The 19,960-nt window shown below is 39.0% G+C and overlaps 1 protein-coding gene across 1 annotated transcript; it reads right to left on the reverse strand.

The window, feature by feature from the left end:
- Window positions 1–7,726: 7,726 nt before the first annotated feature.
- Window positions 7,727–13,420, reverse strand: LOC121424660 (alpha-crystallin B chain-like). The gene has a single exon (XM_041620396.1). It carries the CDS (start codon window positions 12,431–12,433, stop codon window positions 11,507–11,509), a length of 927 nt encoding a protein of 308 aa, XP_041476330.1. The 5' UTR covers window positions 12,434–13,420; the 3' UTR covers window positions 7,727–11,506.
- Between the last annotated feature and the right edge of the window lie 6,540 nt (window positions 13,421–19,960).

A 19,960-nucleotide genomic window follows, 5' to 3' on the forward strand; every position in this document is an offset into this window, starting at 1 on the left:
ATATACGAGTTACAAACGTTTGATGATTATAACATAAATTATATAATGCTATCATCACAGTCGCTTCAGTTATAGAATGCAACCCGCATTCCAGTCGTTTGTTTCATATTTTGTCATATTTTTCTCTCAGTCTCACTTAGTTTTTACACAAGCATTTCAGTCGCATTTGATAATTTGCATAGTCACTTCATTTTGATAAACTAAATAGCAGAGTATAATGGTTTATAAATAGTGTCTTTTGGTGAGAATTCCAGGGGTGGGCATATGTCATGATCATACACAGCAAAAACTGTGGTGTTAACCGGTGTAAATAGAGGACCACACCAGTTATTTTACACCGGTGTTAAATTGGTGGTGTTAGTTTTACACCTATAGGTGTTATTACAACACCTTTTGTTGTTACATTTAGACTCTTTGGTGTTATGTTTAATCTCTAGGGTGTAATTTTAACACCTCAGGGTGTGGTCCTCTATTAACACTAATTGGTGTCAGTTTTAACACCGCAGTTTTTACAGTGTAATATTATTTGACGAAACGATGATAATTTGTCATCAGGGACGGTGCAAAGTATATATCAAACGGAACAAAATATAATTCAATCTTGGAGACAACCTTCACTCTATAAAGATTGAGAATGGAAGTTACAAAGAATTCAGTAAAATTGTGCATGCATGATCGTTTGAACCATAATAAATATTTAATGGGTAAATTTTCATCATTGCGTCAAATTTACACAGCATGTTTGTGTTATTTTTCACACAAGAGACAGACATTTCCATTATTTCCCCAACATTGAGTAAACTTAAGTGTACAAGTTTCAAATGGTGAAAACATTTTATATTGTTTATAAGTGCATATAAGAGAAGAAACAACAATCCCTCTATTTCAAACAAAAATTTACACATGAAATTATTTGAATACCTAATTAACTTTTTCTGTAATTTACAGCTATTTACACATATAGTTTGTACATTATTTTCTTGGATGGGGTTAGGATAATGGGAAATTCATTCTAATGGATGAGAAAAATATACAAAATGTACATGTGAACACAGGCATAGTTTTCATTCTACAAAATGCGTTTTTTTATTATCGCAATTTTCTTTTTTTTGGTGTCACGTTTACATTATTCTATATAGTATGTGTGATTTTCAGTTGTTCACTGCACATGTTTAAAATTGGCCAATATTTTATCGACATCATCACACATCAATCACGGCAATCAATTAAAATATGACACACACGTGACAAAATAATACATTGATCAGTATACATATCAATATAAATTGTATAACTATATAGTATTGTTATATTGTGATCATCTTCAATATGCGTGCTTATATCTCGGTTTTCCCACGTATAAAATGTATTTCAGCATAGGCCGGTTCTATTAATGTCATTTCAATAACAAATATGACATCCTACATTCATAATTTTAAGTTATCATTTATCTATTTATATACATGATATCTATACAAAAGATAACTTTGTACATGATGAGCACCCGATTATAATACACTATTTTGCAGCAAAAACGGAATAATGTAACGTTCTGACCAATCACTAGATCATTTTGGTTGCAAGGTCTTGTTATCAAACATGCATCCTCGGTCAAACACGACCGTTATCATTATTTCTATATATAAATAAGGCACAGTCATATTTTTTCGAATCATACATACAAATAAACACCCAAACTTTTCTAACTGAACTCGGGTATCACATGACTTCATATAAATAGAACCTTTCAAAAGTTTGCGAGCGACGACATGCACTAAAGCCCCTTTTACAATTGGTGGTACGACCGCTTACAACGGTTGCGATTCTGTGCAACATATATTGTGACCAAATGATCGCAACGTGATTGTGACCAATGATCGCAAAAGTTCGCACGAGCAATTGTGAAAGCCCCTTTACACGCCTGTCATGCCTGTTGTGGCATTTTCGTTCTAAGTGACTTGATTACCAATATAAACCTGTCATTCTACTGTAAAACCACAGCAGCTTTTATCCGAGTCTAAAGGAGGTGATATCTCATTGGTCTGAGTAGACGGACCATCTATTCTTTACATCGAAAATGGGATGGTTAAGGCCGATCATCAAGACTCAAATTTGAAAGGCTTACAAGTGCTGTTCATATACCGTGTAAACATATGCGATTTTGATTATAATCCACGTTAAGAAGCATGTAACAGTACTCAACACAAAGTGAAAAGAAAAGGAAACCGAATAGGATTGTCTGTGTGTGGTATACAAAACACACTTAAAAAATAACCAAACAGGGTTGATATTACTTTGCTTGAAGGGTGTAAACACTTCTGTTTTTTTTTAATTCATTTTAACATTTTAACACAGACGACATGATTGAATAGACTTTGATTAAATGATAGGTAAGTAAAAATAGATGAAGTGACATTTGGCACTCATTTATCTTAGGAGCGTTCTACGAACCCTGTGGCTTGATGGGGTTTCATTCACAATGTAAAACAGGTGTAGTAATTAAAGAGTGGTGTAAACAATAGGGGGTGACACAGGAGTGGACTGGAGTTCTTACCCCCCCCTCCTTCCATCAACTGATTACTGAACAAAATAAGAAAATGTAAGTTAAGGTATATAGGTATAAAGTCAGGGGCTATATGTCGGTCTTGTTTGCAGAAAACTTGTCATTATTCGTTTACTAACGTAATAACCTTGATTTTGATTCATTGAGCCATGTTGTCCCTCAAATTGACAGAGGAATTACACCGCAAGACACCGGTGTTAATTTAACACCAGCCTGTATGGTTTTTATATCGGTCCACACAGAGAGGTGTTGAAACAACACCGGTTCGGCGTTAGGCTAACACCACATTTTGCATTTAAGCAACACCAATTGGCTATAAACCAATATCAGTTTGATTCTTAACTGGTGTTGTTTAAACACCGGTTTGGTGTTAGGCTAAGACCACATTTTGCATTTAAGCAACACCAATTGGTTTTAAATAAATACCAGTTTGATTCTTAACTGGTGTTGTTTCAACGCTTCTCTGGTGTGGACCGATATAGATACCAGGCTGGTGTTAAATCGACACCGGTGTTTTTGCAGTGTGTAACCATAAGTGATCATGGCAACGACCCCTTCTCACTCAGACACCGATGATGAGAGATCGGGGTACAAGTGTAATCCAACTAAATATAATAACCTCATGGAAATGTTTTTTATTCTCTTATAGAAACTATGTCACTTCACTAACATCGTCCATGGTGCGCATATAAAAAAAAATCTAATTCATTCTACTGTAATAGTTAGCACAAATTGCCACAAAAATGAACCCTTTATCTGATCAACAGCTTAAATTTAGAAAAAGAACCTTCGTCATCAAGCTGATCACATCACATTACAGCCATCAACCATTTCACATGATCCGTACCGTAACTACATTTATTTTTGCGACGCCCAAAATACGTTATGTATATGACATTGGTAGTGTCACGGAACTGTCATAATCATGGATCACGTACACTCTCATAAACACCACGACATAGGAAATAAACAATGAGTCAAGTTTGGACGGTCTAAGGAAAGTACAGAACCTTAGCCTTTTTTAGACTGCGAATCACTATACATAAAGTAAAACTTCGGCTATAACCAAATCCTGTATAAAATACCCCAATGCTTCTAATTGCCAATAGTAGATCGACAGATAAAATCTACGAAAATGCGTGAAAGGCGATGAGACGTTTTCTTCTTTTCCGTTTCAATTTTAGTCGTCCCCGTCCCGTAGTTTCGTGAAACTTTTCAGACGTACCCTCATTTAAAATACTTGCTCCATTTTATCGATCATCATCTATACAAATTAGGTATGTGGAAGATAAATGCGAACAAGGAAATCCATGCAATGCTGTGCACATTACCGAAATGTCCAGTCTCGTATCATAACGGTATAATCTCTTTAACCATGAAGGTCCATTCCTTAACTGACTCTTCCGATCCCTTCTTACCCCCCCCCCCCTCTCTCTCTCCATCGTCCCATCACTCTCCCACTTCCTATCTTCTATCTCCGACACAGCTCTCGGTGATGCGGTTATTTGCCACCATTTATCCTTGAAGGTGTAAATAGTGTTTGAAAGCCATCCTATACTGCCCGTCTCATGAAATCCCTATGACACCTATCACCTGATTTCACCTTCCTATGTCCTGATAAACACGTCTCATACCATGATACTACCTCATTTGTCTCCTCGAGCGCTCAAACCTGACTACCATAGCATCTCAAGGAGACAATTTGTGCATCCCGGATGACACTTTCACGATATGTTTTTCATTACTTTGACGGACGAGGCATCGACGTATAATGTACGTGACGCGTCGCACGAAAGACGTCGCATGAAAACATAGATCATGGTCAGAAACCAGCAAAAAGAAAAAAAAACCCGGGTATACAAACTAGTTTACGGGCACATAGATCCAAGAGGTTGAACGAATTGATATATTATGTACTACAACGCATTTCCAATTATAATCATGCACCCGAAAATGTGCAACCGTTTAGGCAACTAAAAATTCGTCTTTCAATGGGTACAACCTAAATCTTCTAAATCCTACATTCGTGGGTCTATTCTCAAAAGGGCACTTACCGAAGCATTTTTAACGGTGCCAAAGAGAATCATTCATTTAAGGATATTCAGATTGGTGTTGATCCTGGATAACACCAGGGATGACTAAATAGCAATTAAAGGTGTTATAATAAGTACTCTGTGTATTGATTTAACACCTATTATTGGTGTAAGATGTTGCAAGGTGTAGTTAGGTCTGCGCTAAACACCGGTGGTGTACATTATAACTCCACTGTCTTTCCAGACTCCCAACTGTCGGAGACAGGGGTAAGAAAATCAAGATCGAGTATAACGCCATTTCATCAGCTTCCATCGGATTGGGGTACTCGAGCAACCAGCCATAGAACAATTAACTAACCTAACAAACAGACAATCTTGTCATTTACACAACAGAGGAGACATCTTTTACGGTGTAATGGAAAATGAGCAATGACAAGTGATGCTAAATCTGTAGTAGATGGTCTACCTACGAATAGTCTGGAAAACCCATCAACAGCCAGGAGTAACCTCGACCTTTCTCGTTGGTGTCATGGTCGCTTCTTCTATATCTTTATATCATCAATCTAACCTCAGTGAATAATTGGGAACGGCTCGAGGCTTTTCACAGTGCACACGAGACATGACATATGAGAGCTGTGTACAGTACATTTAAATACTCGTACCACAACTTCACTAACTTTTGAGAAATTATCTCATAGATTTCCCTTCGATACGACGAGATTTTGGTCACAATGTTTCCCCTAAATACTCCATGCCCTGCACAAATCATAACTGAAATTTCCAGATGAAGTTGGCAAAAGGTCTTTGCAACGTCGAAGTGTTGGTTTAAAGAATTTTTTATCCATAATCTGCGGGTGAAACATTGCAATATTCTACTCACAGCCTATACGGAACCGGTTGGACAGAACCACACGCGATTCCATATAACATAAGACTGGCTGGTCCTCTGTTATCGTAACATTTCATCGTCCATCGTGATACACTGCTGAATCCTATTGCGCATGGAGAGAACGAATTTATCTTCATGATTCATTGTTAAACATTCAGCAGTGCGTATCCGTTTACTGTGACTAATTGGTCGGGATCCGATGGCTCATAGGTCACATAGAATGAGATCAGTCGGACATCACTGCCAAAATGTTAGAATAACATCACATTATCCGCCAACAAGACGTTTAGACTGTATGGTAAACATTGATGATAGAGGAAATGACACACTGCTAACTGATCAATGCTCTAAGAATAGCGTCTGTCCCAATCACATAGATTAGTGCATGTGAAGTTGCATTATACATGTTTTGCCCAAGACATGTTAATAAGAAAATAATTGACCCTTTCAAGATGACCCTTTTAAACTACCATATAGCGGAACTACCATGATATCTTTTATTACACTAGCATAGAGGAAATCGAACATTTGGATTTAGACCTCGGTAGATAAGTCCGTGAAATGAATTCATGGACCTCACGGATTGAAGGTAGATTTTTAATCTAACGGGTGAAAAAAAATAGTGCTAATTTGGATCGAAAACGGTAAAAGAAAAGAGAAAGCGATCTCTGCATCCTTTCTTAAATCAGCTAATTGTCGTTACAGCAACAAAGAATCAAGTCTCCAACACACTATTGATAAAATACATGAAAGAAGTCTGAACAGAACAAAACTTCGTTTGAATTTCATCCCAGCATGCTGCCGAAAACTCGATCCATTCTATTCTCGACCTGGATAATTCACTGTGGAATCTTTTCCAATCAGTTACCATGGTTACTGATTTGATTAAAATAGTGTGGATGCGGGACGTATTCAACTTTCATTGGCTCTATCTGTCTTAAAATCCAATGTTAAAAAGTTTTCAGTAATTTGTAGTATTACTGAGTGACCATAAATACATTATTTGTAAAACCTACATTCACATCTAAGGTAGATAATCTACTGATATCCTTCTAAAAAACAAAAGCTTGAAAAAAAGATAAATTATTAAAATTAATCACAAAACTAATGCTGTTCCAAAATATATTTTGGCAATATATTGTATCATAAAATAGTGATTTCTAAATTAAACAAGTGGAATGCCTCTGGCCGTCTCACCTGCATCACGCGGTTCAATATAGTAACAGTGCTGACTTTGAAAACTACTCTAACTCGCACAAGATATTCAGTGATACATGGTTACTTTTATGTCCACTTTTTATGAACTAGACCAATAAACTTACAGAGATATGATGGTTATTCAACAAAAAACAAAAAAACAACAGGGCCAAAGTTCATTCACCTTACATGACCTTTGACCTTGATCATGTGACTTGAAACTCGCACAGGATGTTCAGTGATACTTGATTACTCTTATGTCCATGATTCATGAATCAGATCCATAAACTTTCAAAGTTATGATGGTAATTCAACAGATACACCCAATTCGGCCAAAGTTCATTGACCTTTGACCTTGGTCATGTGACATGAAATGCGCACAGATGTTCAGTGATACTTGATTACTCTAATGTCCAAGTTTAACGAACTAGACCAATAAACTTTCAAAGTTGTGATGGTAATTCAACAGATACCCCCAATTCGGTCAAAGTTCATTGACCCTAATGACCTTTGACCTTAATCATGAGAGCTGAAACTTGCACAAAATGTTCAATGATGCTTGATTACTATTATGTCCATGTTTCATGAATCAGATCCATAAACTGTCAAAGTTATGATGGGAATTCAACAGATACCCCCAATTCGGCCAAAGTTCATTGACCCTAAATGACCTTTGACCTTGGTCATGTGACATAAAACTCACGCAGGATGTTCAGTGATAATTGATTAACCTTCTGTCTAAGTTTCATGAACTAGGTCCATATATTTTCTAAGTTATGATGACATTTCAAAAACTTAACCTCGGGTTAAGATTTCGATGCTGATTCCTCCAACATGGTCTAAGTTCATTGACCCTAAATGACCTTTGACCTTGGTCATGTGACATGAAACTCTAATAGGATGTTTAGTAATACTTGATCAACCTTATGGCCAAGTTTCATGAACTAGGTCCATATACTTTCTAAGTTATGATGTCATTTCAAAAACTTAACCTCAGGTTAAGATTTGATGTTGACGCCGCCGCCGCCGCCGTCGGAAAAGCGGCGCCTATAGTCTCACACTGCTATGCAGGTGAGACAATGAGAGACGCAGACCACGATGATGCATGGAGACCTTATCAACCAAAATAGTTTTGGCTGAGTGATGTTACTCGTCTCCTCCTTCTCGTTTACTTCTTGATAAGCGAAGCAGAATCACAACATCTATCAGACGACAATTTATCATGATCACTTTTCGTCAGGCGGGGATCCTGTGAGATATTTGTTTTGATCTCTCTACAATGCAAGATAAGAAAAAAAAGAATCACCTCGCGTTCATCCTCGTCTCGTCATACTTCGTTTGGTATGTTGTGTCCCTAAGGAAGACCTGAGGAGCGTTTCATGGATAGTTTTGTCAGTGATTTCACTGACTAATTCGTTCTCAGCCAATCAGATGCAAGGACTTTTGGTAGCTTATGACATAAGTCAGGGAAACAAAATCACTGTTTGTTTCATGAAAAATGGTCGATTGTAACGCAAACGTTTTTCTTGATTCACATTTGCACATCTGTTCTCCTAAAACATTCGTCTCGTCAACCACAAAAGCCAGTGACATTGGAAAGAGTATTCCACACATGCTGCGACCGATCCGTCACCCGCTTATCGTATTAAAATGACGGAAAACCATGGTGACAAATGTACGCCAAATGGAAGGAAGCAAACACCACAAAAAATCTCGAGCTCTTATATCGATCAAAGTGAAATGTCTTTGATAAAAAATAGTCTAAAGTTAGTTATAGTCTCCCTGCTAACAAGAAACAATGAAATATTCCAATCAATGCTTTCTCGTGGAAATCGTCCGTTACATGGACTCCTGGTCAGGTGTACCAGGATTTGACATATGATAAATCAAATAAATACCCCCATCACAAGCCATATCAATAATGTTAATTGTCGCTTGTCTCATCTTGTTAATGATAAGCTGTTAAATATGACTGGTTTTAGTCACGCTATTTATTTCTCGCTCATCAGACCTCGCAATGATCGTTTAGTCATCTGACTTCGCCGACTGACCGCAAGGCTTACATCCAACATCATGCCAGAACTACAATGCCTAAAACACATCCACATTTAATTCAATCAAGTTTCTATTATCAATGATTATATCAGATATGATGACATCGCCCTAAAGAAAAGAGCAATATGTTAATTGTTTGAATGCTCATTACATCTCTTATTTGGTTTCATATGTCACTCGGTAATGTTAGAACAAGAAATTACATTCTTCATGGCGTCCAAATCGCTTTTGTTCTCAAGGCCTTAATTTGCGAGATATACAAATCCATTTAAAGGAGATACACGACAAGCTTCATAAATACAATAATGACCAAATAAGAATTAATCATCGTTGCCTAATCAACACTGACCCATTTCCACATCCGGGCCTCAATGTTCAAGTCACGTGATGTTCGGATCTGAATGTCTTGAGAACGTGACGTCCAAGTTTCAATTAAACGCCCAAGGTCGTGCATTCAGACGATTTTTATATGCGTCTAACCATGTGGCGCGGTGCACGCTGGGATGGCGGAAGTTGCTCACAGCTGTATGGGGACGGACACTGCCCTGTTAAGAATTGGGTTACTGATGATGACGTCACTACAATCAAAACACCAGCATTGCTACCCCAACCCCTTGCCACTGTCTCTTCAGGCCCATAGCAGACTTCCAACCATATTTCTACATGCACACTGCCTGATTACAATGCCGGGCAATCATCACAGTATGAATGAATAACGTTAAATGGTGGTCCAGAAATCGTAATATATAATAGTGAATGCAACAAGCGGCCAGTGGACAGAACTTCAAATCGTAATAAGACACACATGCATAGTGCTATTCCTAAAGTCTTTTATATATAAAACGTCCTCAATATATACCAAAGAGTAGAACTTTGCACGTTTTCCATTCAGTTGACAAAAGCATCGTACTTATTGACAATGGGAGATCACATTGCTGTCATTACGTAATGAAACTTGGCTATAGTTATGATATCATTGAACAAACTTCGTAATACAATATACCTTTAGCTCAGCGTTCCTTACAGTAGAGCCAAGCTGTTTGTTTTTACAACGCATAAAATTCAGACCCTCACCTTTTAGCCTAAAGACCCTTGACATGTTACTCTGAATGCCAACAATGTTTGCTAGCCCTGGGACTAAGCTCAGATGAGATTATATCCCATGCTCAAGACATTAGAAACACACCATTCACCTCAGGCTATATATTCTCACTCCTGCTACTATCCGATGAAAGTAAAAGATTACATTCTTGTTGAAACAGTTTCAGAAGCTCACATCTGGAATATTCTGTCGATCTGGATAAACATTAGTTCGATTTCGAACGGCCTCGAAAGGTCTTCACCGAAGAGGAATCGGGTACCGTTGCAAGCGAGTATACCGACCATGGGATACAAGAAAGTGGATTTCAAAATATACCATTCCCTGTGGATATGTTGTTTAACTTTGTCTTTAAATGAGGGCGCCGACATCAACCATCCGACTCGGCCATCAAAATGTGATTGATAATTACTGAGAATCATGTACGATTCATTCCTGATGGCAAAGACCGCTAGCTGTATATCCCAATTCATGTAATTACTTGCTTATACACAAGGATGTACAGATGTATGCATGGGGCTAATTTTAGACCATTGATAGTTGTCTTGATCGATTGAACAATCACCTTTAACGAACGTCAAATGACATGACCATCTATTCTTTTTTAATAGCACTTAATCATTCTAAATATCATTTGTATATACGCCATAGCCCAAAACATTAAAACAGAAAGGTCTAGTGCATTTTACCAACACAATGGTGAATCTTTGGACACCATATTTTAATATATCCGTGGCTCAAATCATATTCTTGACAAGGTTTATAAGAACCCAGAACATACATTCTGCAATGTTGAAAACACTCCTCTGTATATGCTCCTCCAACATTCATAATGTCAAAGTTCAAAATTATGGTATGTTTTCAACGGAGCATTATGGCATGCTTTCGACGCAGAATAATTGGCCATAAACAGTAAAAAAAAGTCCTAGGTTGCCAATTAAAGATCAGTTGGTGTAATTGACTCTACTTATTTCATTCGAAAGCCCTGATTTTGTCTTGATAAGCTTAATTGGCAGTGCACAAAGTTACTAGTTCAAACTATCCAGAGTATTATATCAGCATCACCTGCACCAACAACAATAATATTTATAAAACGTAATTGTAATTCAACAAAACATATTTTGGTTGATGCTCAATATTGACCATTCATCATTCAACCTTGATATAATTATGTTATTAAACTTTTCAGTACTATCAGTTCTACGAGTGTAATTTTACCACTTTAACATACTATTTAGATACGTAGGGTAATCAAGAAGGACCTCATTTAAACCTTCGCGGTTGTCATTTCTGATTTCCTTCTTGAAAAATAATCAATGGACCCTGTCAGTTCGACAATCCATCTTCATCTTTTTTTTTCTTTCTCCTGCCAAGCTTAACAAAACGTTACCTCGTAGGAAAAAAAACAAATGGTAAAAAAGATTCACTCGAACCTGGACTCGGCTATTTATCGCAATATCTAAGGAGGGAAAAAAATCGTCATGGTTATAAGATATCGATTCATAACTGCCATGGTAAACATGATGAAATACATCACAGCGTGATAGATATAAATAATTTGAATATGGGTCTCACACACTCAAATATTAAACTTCACTTTTTTATATATAGAATACCAAAGGTGGCTTTAGTTGAATATAAGATGTCCATCAATCAATATTTAGAGCTGCTTACGATTTCCTGAGGGACTCCGCATCGCTCGTGAATTCTTCTACGATGGGTCCAGTAGGAGTTCCTTTGCCGCTCGAACCCTCCACATGTGGCCTGACTTGGATGGGGATGGTTCTCTCATTGGACTGGGCTAACTGGAGCTTGGGAGCCTCTAGGGTCAGGATACCTTTCTCAGACAAGTAGCTTTTGACTAACCTCAGGTCGACGTCATCAGGTAGGGTGTACTGACGGTAATATTCTCTTTGTACGAAACCACCCTCTGGTGTTCCTTCCCGATGTTCAGCACGAACAGTCAGTTTGTTCTCCTTGATCTTGACTTCAATGTCCTCTGGTCGGTACGAACTGACATCAAGGGTCACCTGGAACCGTTGACTGTCGTACTCGATCTTACTCGTCTGACGCTCACCAAGGCCTTTGGGTGGCCCTGATGACTGGCTTGTCAGGGAGACAGGTGTTACGTAATACCCTTGGTAGAGGGTCGGAGAAGGCGAAGGGGGCTCTGATGAATAGAAAGATGATCCTGGTGACATTGGTTCTTCGTAGACACGTCGTTCGGTTGTTTTCCTGGTTGTCGTAGTGGTCTTGACGCTAGATTGTCCACCTGGTCCCCCAGATTGACTTGTCGTGACATATGTGCTAGTTTCGGGTTGAGAGTGTTGCTGGATGTACTGGGGTGGTGTTTGGTTTGGCTTAATGACTGTAGGTTCGGCATTTGGAGACAAAACAGTAATGGTTGGCATTCCCTGTATATTTCCACTTTGTTGTTGTTGCTGATGCTGCTGCACTTTATGCACCTCTACTGTAGGCTGGCCGAACTGCGGAGGACCACTAGTTATCACAGTAGGAGTCACTGACCCACTTTGTCCAGAATTGACGCTATATTCCACCCTGGGGTGCGAAAATGGGATTCTTATTTCGATATTCATGGTCGGAATTTAACTTATTGCCAATGTAGAGACAAGGCATAAACAGAAACAAATGCGTCTAATGTTTGGTTGGATTCGAGTAGGTTTTTACGTGCCTATATCTGTCAATGTCACGTATCTGCGCGGTCGGGTATCGTCTGCGTTTTACACAAAGACGGAATGAAGAAAATAAACAAATACTCATATCAGACGTAGATATGAAGTCACTGCACGCTCGTCCACGAAAATCTTTCCAAACTCCGGGGTAGCCTAATCCTCAACTGAACATTCCAAAGTTATATGCCCTCCTCTGAGTAATCACAGGAACGTTCTAGAAACTTCCGAGTATTCTTGCCTCCAGCAAATATGCAAATCCAGACTTAGCACGTCCACTTCCAATTTCACAGGTGTTGAAGGCGACACCGCGACGAGTTGTCTGGCCTATTTTGGTCAGCTATCGCCTCAGCATTCGTCAGCTATCGCAAGAATCGGAGCTAAATTGCTCAATCATAGCTGCACTAAAATTATCAGGAAGCAATGTCGGTAAATACAATCCAAAGTTTACAAGAAAACATCACTCAGACTTGAGAGGAATGCTTGAGCTCAAGTGCAACCGGAACGATTACACTAGAAATGTTTATCTCGAGAAATAATTTCCGCTCGAGTTTTTGTAAAAGTCTAAAGAGACGTGAACTCTGTGGGCGCACTGGCCACTGCCGCCCACTAAGTTAAATGTCTTACACCGGCAATCGCAAAGAATCTTGTTCACGAGATGGTGTATGAAGTGAAAGAGTGCATCCCTTATGTCGTCTGCACAAAATTACAGTACTCCATACGGCGGGTCCGTTGACGTGCATTCCTTGGTCCTCGCCCCATACTACACGCTGTGGAAGCAGCGCTGGATACAGGGTGACGTGGTCGAAGCTGGTATGCGATCTATGTATTTGTCTGCTGCATCATCCATCGCTCAGCCGAAGGCGGTACGGGGGGGGGGGGTGTGATGGGAAATCAGTTGTATTATATCGCATAGATGGGAAACTTATACCATGTACATGAGGTATACGAAGGATTAAACCCCCTCCCTGTTGTACTCCTTACTGCAAAGTTTGATATTTGAAAGCGTTAAAGACCTCAATCATAGAAAGCAATATTGTTAAACATTTCCATAATACATTGATGAATTATTTTAAATGGAATAAGTGACATGTGAATTAAAAGATACAAGCTGTTCATGAATCCTTTTCATCTTTTTTAAAATTTGTCTAGAGTTTAAAGACCCCAAAGAACTTTATGCTTTCCTTTGTTTATCATTAAGCAATCAATAATGCCATATTCCAAGTCACCATGATCTTATCATTCAGATGATCTTTATACTGCATATGGCAATTAATCATTGTAAATTATACTTCGTCACCAAATATTTAGCTGGAAAAGAAAAATACTACCATTAAAAAAACTAGTTAGGAGCGATTAAACGAGACAGTTAATCACGATCCTATTCTATCATGTTCTATAGACAATGTGGAAATTTGAATTTTTGAGATATTATACGACTAATACTATTTAGATCAAGAGTGTGGCGAGCCACAGCATTTATCAAGAGAAACGAAAACACTTTAATAACGCTCAAAGATCGGAGAGTACGAGGGGCGCATGAACTTTATATCCCTCATTTATCAATCATAATCACATCTCTCGTATCATTGTAATCGGACAATACTCTTGGCATGCTTGGGTGAGTTTGGGATTCGAATTATTTGAACATTTGAAAACTGGATGGATATCAACAGGGTGTATCACTATGTGGGTAACGATCATCGTATAGCCCTTGGTTATTCGAAATATAGTGTCATAGTTGAGGTGCCGTGGCCGAGTTGCGCAGCGCCTGGCTATACATGCAAGTCCGAAGTTCGATCCCGGCCGCGGCACCTATATGCCCCTTGAGCAAGGCATTTAATCTACAATGCTCTTTTATCATGCTTTCAAATAAATGGAAATGCTATACGCATTATTGGTAACTAGGTGTGCACTTGTTTAAAAAAAAAAATGAGCCGATAGTGTAATCAATTTGACCAACGACCTCTACTGACTGCCATTAACTTTTACATGTTGCAGGCTTTTTTCAAACCCATATGATTGAAAGATAATGGTTTCTGTTTGCTGTTTCATCATATTCATCGTTGAGTTATGTTTCTGTATGATTATTTTGATAAACGGCTCACATCATGTAACTATGTAAACGCGAGGGAGCGAAGCGGCCGAGCTTGTCATGGTGGCGGTTTCGCATTTTGTAAAGCAAAATTGAAAGATGTGGTGCTCACTTTTGGTGAATTTTGTAGAAATTATTAGTACTTTCAGAGTCGGGGGAAGGGGGGGGGGGTGGACACTGTCCCCCTACATTCCCCTGCTTCTGACGACCAGGGAGAAGAAGAACTATAATGTGTAAGATTACTGTTCTGATGGCGACACAATGCAATGGGTTCAATATTTCATAAAGTTGATGTTATTACTTTAAAACTAAGGGCATTTATACGCTGCAAAGTCATATTTTCCCAAACTATTCTCCTTACTTCTCTTCCTACAAGGTTCTCCCCAATTTTGGCCATTACTTAAAAAATAATTGAGAGGTAACTACCTACCCGTATACAAACCGCCCCTCTTAGTCTTCTGCAATTAAAGCAAAATAGGGAATTTAGAAATAGGAGTATTTTAAAGCACACAACTGAGTCATTTGATTTCCGAACTACCTTTTTTCTCCCTCTTTCATATCCCCTGTGTGAATCATCACTTGAAAAATCATGGGACGACCACCGCCTGCAAAGATACAGCTGCCCCAAGTGTTTTACAATGAAACAAAATGTGTGTCTGTGTGTGTGGGGGGGGGGGGGGAGTTGAAATAGGAGTATTTCATAATTACACAACAAATCAATTCAATCTAAAAATTACTTCTTCTTGGGGCGGTTGTTGTCTGCCCCTATACCCCGCCGGTATAGTGTTCTAGTGAATCCAAAGCTTGGGGTGACGAACGCAGGCATCCTTGGGCAGGTCACGCCTTGTGCACAAGAGGTATCTCTCTGTACCCATGTAACTGATCATCGATAAGGGGTGGTGATGAAACGCTTCATAAAGAGACCATAGGAATTAAGGTAACGGTGATATTGCAAACATTCACACCAATGGATCGTTGGAGCTTAGTAAGATCTTAAACCCCCTTCAAATTCAGCATGATCAGAGAGTTAAAGCCTTTGGTAGCGATTTTGGTCAACATTTGAGAAACTTAGGTAGTGTATTTAACTGCGCGAGTGATGTAGCGTTGCATCGAGCAACAGAGCAACTGTATTATAGGCGTATATACCCATTTATAGATTGCTATTGATCCTTTATACCGAGCACCTTGTTAAATTCATGACCCATTCAACCCCACATTTTGGCAACAAATTTTGGTACCAAGTGTTGCCAAAATTAAGATTCCATTCTGGGTTAGGGACTACACTTGTAAGAATAAAGACTCGGGTTCAGAAAGCAGACAGATTGAAAGCTGACGCTACAGGAAGTCATAAGGGGTACGAATGGTGGTTAAGGGTCTAACGCAATCGACATGACCTATTGAAATGAAAAGCATTTACGACCTTAATGACCTAAAACGTTTAAAAAAGGAACAGTGATAACAAATAAATGACAATCTTCAAGTGGGAAAGGCTTTCTACTCGCCCCCCTTCTGCTTCACAATTTTTCACCAGGTCTACACGGCTGACCTGTTTTGTGTCCTGGTATCTGATTCGTATATACGAGGAGACATACGCGAGGATTCAATGAAGGGTGTCACTGATTTTAAGGCTGATGAGTGGTCTCAATTTCAACAATATGATAGCCTTCTCACATTCCCGTCAGGACAGTGGATGATGAAGGATGGATGGATGAGGGAGGGAACACCCCCCCCCCCCTACTCTCGTTGGTATAAGGGAGGGGCATTATAAACACAGAGGAAATAGAGCACGAGTGATTGGGGGCGGATTTCGCATGAAGAGTTTCTTTTTCCTCTTCTTCTTTTCTTCCTCCTCCTCCTTCTCCCCTTTTTCCTACTTCTTCTTCTCAATCATCACCTTCTGTTACTTTTTCTTCTCCGTTTTCTTCTTCATCATCTTCTTGTTCTCCTTCCTCCTATTTTTTCATTTTCTTCTGCTTCTTCTTAGTCTTCTTCTACTTTTTTTCTTTTTTCACTACTTCTTTTTCGTCATCATCATCATCATCACCTTCTTCTTCTTCCTTTTCATCTCCATGTTGTTGTTTTTCTTCTTCTTAATCATCATCATCTTCCTTTTCTTCTTCTTTTATTTGTTGTTGTTGTTCTTTTTCTTCATTTCCTTCTTCGTGTTGTTATTCTTATGCTTTTTCTTCTATCACTATACCAGTATACTATGGAAAAATATAAGACCTTAAAATCCAAAGCCCAAATGTGTGCATGCAGATCCATGTGTTACTGAACAGCGATGTATGTCTATCAAATCATTTACCGATCTGTATTAGAGTAAATAGCAGAAATCATTACTAAGACAAGTTAAATTACGACCGCTGACCAATGAAATGAATGACAAAAAATATAGCCCTAATACGATTAAGGAATGACGTCGTAAACTTGCTGTGTTTGTTAGTCGTAACCTAGCACGCTCTGCGGGACGGCTCTGGGAAGAGTCCATTCAGAAATGCAAGTAAAGTTGGTTGTGAGTTCACATCTAATTTAGAAAGTAAAAGTAGCCTATATAAAGGACACGGAAGTCAGAGGGAATGAAGCCAAATGAGAAGGCCTAGAACAGGGTGCACACTACCATTGCCTTTGAAAAAAAATCACTTTCAAGATTAAGGGAGAAAAAATCCTGACGGATAGATCCCGGGGGGCCACTTCCATTCACGAGTGGATACCATGCGCGACCATGGGGTCTCGATAAGCACCCTAAACACGTAATTTTCATATTCTTAAAAGTATTGGTGTGTGAAACCCATCCCTTAACAAGTATTGGAAACAAAACTCTTGGCAAATATTCCCTGAAATGAACCCCTAAACAAGTACAGGAATGTTTTATTGTTTATCCTATTTGGTTTAGTACGACCCCACCGTCTACACCTCGCGCAAATCGGACTCTAAACACGAAGTGTTGAGGCAAAAAGGACATCCTTTATTTTTGTTTTATCATCCCCGCAAATTCGACCCTAAACACGTAATTTTCCTAGCGAAATAGATACCCTTTTTTCATTATTTTTGTGTTTTTGACACCCTTATCACGTTACGTACGTAACGTGCCCTATCGTGAAAAAGACATCCTTCTTACGTGTTTTTTGGTCGCGCATGGTATCCACTCGTCAATGTAAGTGCCCCCCCGGGGATAGATAAAGACTGGTATTAATAAGAAGGGGAGAGAAGATGAGGAAGAGCTAGAGACACTCTTTGAGAAAGACGAGACGAAAAGATTGGACAGAAGATACAACGAGAGATGGGTAAGGAGTAAAGAAATACGGGGCTAGGAAGGGCAAATAAGAGAGGGGATGGGGAAGAGAGAATATGAAGAAAGGGAGAGGAACAAAGGGGAACCATCAAAGGGATGGAGCAGTAATCCCTCAAATCTAATCTGTCAACTGCGCTAGAACTGACCAGGGGCGGATCCGGGTTTTCTTTTTTTAAAGAAGGGGAAGGGTGTGCAGCAAAAAAAAATTAACAAGTCCCAGCCCCCCCCAAAAAAAAGGTTCCACCCCTAATTAATGGTGACTCAAGTCAGGAAATATTCGACAAGGAAAGACATAATTAATACATAAATAAATGAATAAAGGTTCTCAATTGCATATGCACGACACCTTCCCCTAAGAAATATCATGGCTCTCAAGGGGGGGGGGGGCAAGCGCCGGATGTGTCTGGATCCGCAACTGAGACTGACGATGAAGAAGCCCCTTGGATTGACCATGGACATTGATTTTTCAAAACAGAACGAAATGATATTGTATCGGAGATGACCGTATTCCTTTTAATGACCTTATTAACCTACTCACCGTGTATCAACATGCCATATGCCCTGATAGAAGAGCGGCATATTGAGAAGTGAAGTTTGACCAACTGTCAAAAATTAGAATACCATTGTGGTCACCCTGGCCGGCCGAGTGATTCTACAATGTACATTTAGATGTGAGAATATGGGCTAAAGAGAAAGAGTTGGAGGGGGTTGCAGTGGAGAATGAAAGGTGCAGATGGAGGCGCTGGCGTAAGAGAAAGCAATTAATTTCAGAATTTGATAACTACAAAACCGTTTTCTTTGATGGTTCAAGACACTTTTACTGGTGTTAAAAGCATTGCATGGCCAAGCCCCTAGTTAACTTTCAGAATTGCTTTCCTTAAGATTGCCATCAACCTCACACAACCCGCGAAGTGATAATGGCAGATTCCTGTTGAAATTACCCTACTCTAAAACCAAAGCAACAAGTGGAGACTGTCAGTAGCGTACCTAGGATTTTCCACAGGGGTGGAGGGCAAAACTGTCCGCCGAAAAATTTGACAAGCAAGCAAGCAAAAAAAAAAAAAGGATTCAAGATCGTCAGGGGGGGGGGGCAAAAAAGGTTTTTAAGCTCGTCAGGGATGGCAGGGATACGTCCTTTGCATGGGCTGTGACTCGTCAGGGGGGCAGACTGCCCCCCCCCCCTGGAGATGCTAGTGCATTTAGCTACGTAGCTCCGAAACTGTGGAACCAACTTCCCCTCAGTATTAGAATGGCCAAAATTGTACCTGTTTTGAAAACATTATTCAAGACACATCTGTGTAGGGAAGCGTTTAAGTAGATCATCGTTTTTAGTGAGTAGTGTAACAATAGGAGTAACCAAATCATTATCATTATTATGGTAATTTATGACTATGCATTCTAGCATTAAAAAGAAAGATCTGAACAATTTTTTTAGAAAGTTTAATCTAGTACTGTTGACACATTTACCACTTACAACCGAAGAACACTTGGAACGATAACACTCGGGCAATAAATACCTTGTAAATTTTAACAGTGATTTTATTCACATAATATTCATAGTATTCTGAGCAAATCAAACAATGAATTCAAAAGCAGCACATATCTGCCACATCATATCCAACCCACTGACATTAAAGAAAAAACCTCTTAAATAGTTGGGACTTCTATTATCGCCACCATTCATAATTAACTTCTCTTCAAAAATTCAATGCAGCTGTATCTTAAATAATATCACTAGGACCAACTGTCAATTCTGATAACTACCATTTTAAGGGTCCCCTGACATACAAATTTATGTTACCTTCAGTTAAGTATGAGTCTCTATCATTACCTCTTGAGTTTAGATGTGCATCGTATAATTTCAATATTCTATATTTCAAATTTCTTGCATTTATCTCCAGTATACCAAGCCCCGCCCCATTAGAATCCTTTTCTGCCTCTTGCGATGTCACAGGAGGCAGAAATAAGCATAACAATACACAATGCCATACACCTTACCATAACTATGTGCCACTGCTAACAATCCCAAGTCTTCCATTCAAACAGT

Source organism: Lytechinus variegatus, chromosome 12 (assembly GCF_018143015.1).
Source record: "Lytechinus variegatus isolate NC3 chromosome 12, Lvar_3.0, whole genome shotgun sequence".
Lineage (NCBI taxonomy): Eukaryota > Metazoa > Echinodermata > Echinoidea > Temnopleuroida > Toxopneustidae > Lytechinus > Lytechinus variegatus.

What these genes read in the sequence shown, in the direction of transcription:
- LOC121424660 (XM_041620396.1), bottom strand. Translation starts at nt 12,433, where the DNA reads ATGAATATCGAAATAAGAATCCCATTTTCGCACCCCAGGGTGGAATAT.